At 46.9% G+C, this 5793-nt stretch overlaps 1 protein-coding gene across 1 annotated transcript in view; it reads left to right on the forward strand.

Annotated features, from left to right (window-relative positions):
- The window catches only part of NSD1 (nuclear receptor binding SET domain protein 1), a 52917-nt gene that overhangs the window by 45192 nt on the left and 1932 nt on the right, over positions 1-5793 (forward strand). The window contains exons 21-22 of the mRNA XM_010078013.1: positions 1216-1420; positions 5426-5789. Of these exons, the coding sequence (XP_010076315.1) occupies positions 1216-1420; positions 5426-5789 (569 nt within the window). The remainder of the gene's footprint in view (positions 1-1215; positions 1421-5425; positions 5790-5793) is intronic.

The following is a 5793-nucleotide window of genomic DNA, read 5'->3' on the forward strand; positions in this document are numbered from 1 at the left end:
GAAGATTGTCCCTTTTGGTTCCGGATCTCTTTTGCCTTGGGTCATCTCGCTCCAGGTGGTCGCTTTCCCAAGGCCTCCCCCCACCCCACCTACCTTTCTGTCAGCTCTCTGTCTGGGACGCTCAGACTGTTATCTCTGTTCCGTGAGTGCGGTTTCGGGACTCTCCCTGCTCTGGGATCGTTAGCCGGGAACAGGCTGAGCCTTGGTCATCAGGTGGGGGGGCGGTATCACTGTGCATCACTCATTTGTATATTTGTATTTTATTGTAGTTTAGTTATTAAATTGTTCTTATCTCAACCCACGAGTCCTTTTTTCCCTTTACCCCTTTAATTCTCTCCCCCATCCTCGAAGGGGACAGGGTGAGCGAACAGGTTGTATGGGGTTGGCTCCCAGCCAAGGGTAAACCCATGACATCAGGTCACAGACAGGGGGCAGGGAGCATCACCTTTGTGGAGTTGAGTGGTACAAGGGGAGGGTTAGCCTGGAGAGAACCCATGCTTGGGGTGGGGCGAGTCTGAGGTCCTGGCTTGGGGAGCAGGGCAGTGCTGGAGGAAGCCTTCGGCCAGAGAAGAGAGGAAGGAGCGTGTATAATTCTGTAACTTGTGTTTGGGAGAAATAAACTCGATAGGGGCAGAGAAGAGCCATGAGGAGGATTGAGGGTGCAGACTGAAAATGTTTGGTTTGTGAGAAGGAGAGTGTGTCCTGGTGGTTACTTCAGGCAGAGAGAAAAACTGCAGAACAAGAGTAGCATCGACACAGGAACAAATAAGTCTAAACTGATCACAGGTAAATTCAGACTGAAAATTAAGAGAGAGGTGAGGAACATCGAAAAGTTCAGGAAGGCCTGGGAGAGATTCCTCATGAAAATCCCGGGTACAAGAAGACCCAGCTGCTTTGATTGAGGACCTGAAGAGTCTGTGAGAGGTGGCACAAGCTCAGCAATGCCAGGCAGCCCCTGGCTCCTTGTTCTGCTGTTGCTCATTGCATATATCACATGTCTAACCAGGCTTTCGTGCAGGGCTTCCAGACTTTTTCCAAAAAAATGAGAACTGTTTGCTATGGTAAATCAATTGCCAAGTATTAAGAAGCACTGTAGAGATGCTACATACGTTTCCGGTACGGCTGGCAGTGGGATTTTGGTTTGCAGTTATCTCCAGTGTAGCAGGAAGGGAACAGATGGAAGGGGCAGAGCATTAACTGATGTCTCACCCACAGAGCCAACCCAACCTCACGGAGGAAAAGTCCAAGAAGTTAAAGAGACGGCCGCAGGTGAAGCGCAGGTCGCAGGCGGAGGTGATGAAGGAACGAGAAGACGAGTGTTTCAGCTGTGGGGATGGAGGGCAGCTAGTTTCTTGTAAGAAGCCAGGCTGCCCCAAGGTGTACCACGCGGACTGCCTCAACCTGACCAAGAGACCTGCAGGTCAGTGCTCCACATGGCTGGGCTCTGCTTGGGTCACGGCATTGGCTTGAGGTCTCCCAGCCGCTGCCTATCACCTTACACTCGCTTCACAGCATCTTAAAATTTAGAGAAATCTTTCTCACTTGAACAGACTTTCTGGCCCATCCAACACAACCATGGTTTGCACCCCACTGTGACTGCAAAAAGGTGAATGGATTGCTGAAGGGGGAGCTGGTCCTTGCCTAAGAAATGGTGCTTGTGAGCTGACCCCATCCTTGGGGCTTGGCAGAGGATAGTCCCAACAATAGTTGAGGTATTGGTTCCTCAGATTGGCTGTGTTCCCAAAGCTGAAGACAGTTGAATGGTGAGGAAAGCACTGATGGAAAATGGGAGTTGGATATCTCTGAATAGCCATGAGTTCATAGTTAAGGAAGAGAATGGTATGCAAGCATATCCTAGTTTGTGGTGACATGAGGGCAGAAATGTGAAATAAAAAGAAAAAATGTTCAAAAAGTACTTCCAGTTGTATGCAGAGAAAGAAATAGGCTCCCTGAATGAGTGATAAAACAGTTCATAGTTGGTTTGTAGCTCAAGTGTAAAGTAACATCTAGTAGAGGAAAAGATTTAAGTTGCATTTAAAAGTCTTGGAAGAGCTGATTGAGGGGAGTGTTTCCTCTGTTGTTTCAGTATGTCTTGGTTACTGAAGGAGTTCCTGGGACCTTTAATGAGTGTTCAGGTTCAACCAGTGCTCAGAAAGGGAAAAGGTCTGACCTGAGTCTTGGTAGGCCAGTTAGCCTGATGTCTGCCAGGCCAGGAGAATGGAAGAGCTGATACGGGATCAAGTAGCTAAAGAATTAAATGATAAGAATATTAGCAATACTAGATGACAAGTTTTTGGTTAGAATAACTCATCAAACCTAATTTAGTAGGTTTTGCTAAGATAATAAATTTGGTTAATAAAAGCAACTACATTGAAGTAATTTGTTTAGGGGGCTGTAATTTTTTTTTATTTAATCCTGTAAGCATTGTCATAATCAGAAATTCTCTATGCAGTGCTGTACAGTATTTTCTGAACCCCTCGGAGGCATGCTAAGAAGTGTGGAACCAAGCAGTCTCTGAAAATAACTGTCAGGGGAGTACCTGTGGCAGAGTGCTTCTGTCAACACTCCACGGGGAGCCAGAACTGGGGGTGCAGCTCCTCTAGCTGTAATTTGGCGGAAGGTGTAGAAGGGCTAGTAGCCTGTTCTGTAGATGACAGAAGTTATGTGTGTGTGTGTGTATGTGCTGAGTTTTGGGGAGGATAGGCCCTTTATAGAGAAGAGCTTGGATTGCTCACTGAACAAATGCTGTAACTGAGCAATGTGAAAGCCGATGTGAGTACAGGTCATTCCTGTGGAACCATCATAATTCAGGGTGAGGAGTCCTGAATATCACCTTTCTGGTCATTTTTGTGTGCAAAGACCAGGATGTTACAGCACGGGTAGGTTTTCCTGTGCTTTAAAGTCTCCAGTAAAGGACAATCCAGCATTTTGCCTGTTCCCTTGCTTTCCATTTGAAAAGTTTCTGCTAACAGCCTGATTTGGAAAATAAAAAGGATTGTTGTCTCTCCAATGCCTATTTTTTTTACACACTGAGAGACTGTTATCTCCTTAGTCCTTTTCCAGTTTAAACAAACACAGCTTCTCCTTGCAGTTCTTATTTTCTAAAATTATTATTCTTGGTCTGCTCCAGACTGTGTCCCACTTGCCTACATGTATTTTAAACTGTAGTACCAAGTATTTTAAGTGCTGATAGAACAGAGTAATTATGTTTTGTGTTTTACATAAAATGTCTCAGGAAATTAGATTTGACTTGTTTATCAAAAGCAACTTCTATATTTATGTGATGTTTGTGATTTGCCTTATCATCCTTGAGTCCTCTTGTCTTGATCCTTTTCAGATATTTATTTTATTTCTTCCTCCTGCAGTCTTGCTTTAAATTGTTCTTTATTTAATTGCACCTTGATGGTGCCAGAGCATCTGTCCAGTTTAAATTCTGAGCCTGTCTAACCAGATTTTTGCAGTTCTTCACAGCCTTGTTCTTATCTACCCATTTCTGTAAGAGCATTTGCTGTTCTGCTTCCAAAAATTTTAATTAAATACAGACTAAAGTAGACTCCTGAAAGATGTCATTGGAAATGCCTCCCCAGTTTGCCGGAAGACCATTCATAGCAGTTTGGTGAGAATGTTTTTCAGACAGTTGTAGCCATTTTACCATTTTTACACGTAGGTTGTTATTTTCGAAGCCCACTCCTTAGAGACATGAAAGGTTCAGCACTTTTTACTTCAGACGTTTCCTCTGCCCTGGGCACTGCTGTTGAGTAATGGGAATTTCCTGCTTGTTTGCGTGTTACTGATTGTGTGATCTTACTTCCAGAGCTCCTCTGCTCCGGACTGTCTCTGGAGAGATGCTTATTCATTAGGCCTTTTATCCTGTCAAAAACCATTAGAGTGGTTTGATAGGATTTATCTTTCCTGCAACATACTGGCAGGTTTTGACTTATTTTCCATCTGTACAAATGATGTCAGATAATAATAGTCCCAGAGTCTTTCCAGTGGCCAAAGTGCGTGTTGAGTGTGTCTCTCTGGGTTGCTGATGGTGCAGGGGATGCTGCAGCACTGAGAGCCCAAAAGAGGGAAAACCAAGTGTAGTGTTAAACATCCTCGCTCTGAAAAGGATGCTGAAAAATTGGAGAAGATGCAGAAAAGCGGTGTACATATTTTGAGATCAGAACAGAAGCCTTGGACCGGCTTCAGAGGAGGGGAAAACACGCTACATGTCTTCAACCCCAGGGGAAAAGCAGCATGAGAGAGGGGAGTGGAAAGCTGGTGTTGCACAAGTGCATTGAGAAAGGCCCACAGCTGCTCAGTGCCGTGCTGCAGTCTCTTCCAGCCTGCCTGAAAAAGAGCTGGTAGCCAAAGCCACAGATGTGTGGGCTTAGTTCAGGAGCCTGGGAAGTGCTCTGGCCCGGCTGGTGTCCACAGCTGCCCCTTGTCATCGCTTGTGTTCTGAGCACAGGCTGGCTGGTGACTCTGCGTGGGTGCTGCTCTGCAGGGAGCTGCTCTCTGCAGCGAGGCGGGGGGCTGAGGGGCTGTGGGGTGTGGAGTGTTGAGGGGGCATGGAGGCAGGAGGCGTATTTAGAAAGGCAGCTGTGCTGCTCCTGTGGTGAGAGGTCAGGAACTCAGAATCGTGTATCCTGGGTGCAGATTATCTCACGGACACTCCTTGTGTCCGTGAACTGGTGAGAGCATTGGGTACAGACAGCAGCAGCCTTGGCTGGGGGAACAGGGGGCTGAACCACTGAGGTCATCTGCAAATGAAAAAAGCAGCAGTCTCTGAAGTGTAGTGTTGTTTTTTTCCTCCATTGTGATGTTGATACTGATGGTGAATAGATTCAGTGTGGAGATGGAGCTCCTCAAGGAGCAGCTTGGTTTTGTGTTAAGCAGTATTTTTATCATGGCCATACACAGAGGTTAAGGAAGATGCCTTTGGGTGCAGAGACAATACAGAAACTTACTGGCTTGGGATCACTGCCCTCTCACTTCTTCTTTTTGATAAACAGGAAGGGAGGTTGTTGGCCCAGAATTAAAAAAGACTTAGACAAACCTGACGCATCTACTTAAAAAGTCCATTGGGTGTATTATACACAGATACCACTGTTGTTTGGGGAAGTCAGAGCCACAGAGATGTGCAAGCTGGGGGTGTCTGCTCTTCTAGGTGGTTAGTGTCAAGTTGGGCTTTTGGTCTGACCTGGCGTGGCTTGTGTTTGTCATGATTATTATCGCCCTTGTTGCTTCTGAGGATGTGGATTCCTGTTAACTGCCTGTTATGCCTGGGAGCGATGGCAGAAACTGAGGACATGTAGAATTGTATGGCAGTATTACGGGGGTGTTTGCACTCTCCCTTGAACTCACTTTGCAGCAGGCCTTGACTCTTCCACTTGTGCCACTCCTAAGGTATGTCTTTTCTCCTGTGTCTGTGCTGCAGGAAAATGGGAGTGCCCATGGCATCAGTGTGATATGTGTGGTAAGGAAGCAGCTTCCTTCTGCGAGATGTGCCCCAGGTCCTTCTGCAAGCAGCACCGGGAAGGCATGCTCTTCATCTCCAAGCTGGATGGGCGTTTAAGCTGCACAGAGCACGATCCCTGTGGGCCTAACCCTCTAGAGCCGGGAGAAATCCGTGAGTATGTGCCTCCCATAGACGCCCTGCCTGACAGCGAGGACACCCAGCCACCAGAGCAGCCACCGGCAGACACAGACCTGAGCGTTCAGCCTCTGGACAACCTACCTCAGTCTGTGGCCCTCAGACTGCAGTCACCAGAAAAACCCCCTGCTACCTTAGCGCTGAGGCTGCCG

This window comes from Pterocles gutturalis, unplaced genomic scaffold, assembly GCF_000699245.1.
Source record: "Pterocles gutturalis isolate BGI_N339 unplaced genomic scaffold, ASM69924v1 scaffold24038, whole genome shotgun sequence".
NCBI lineage: Eukaryota > Metazoa > Chordata > Aves > Pterocliformes > Pteroclidae > Pterocles > Pterocles gutturalis.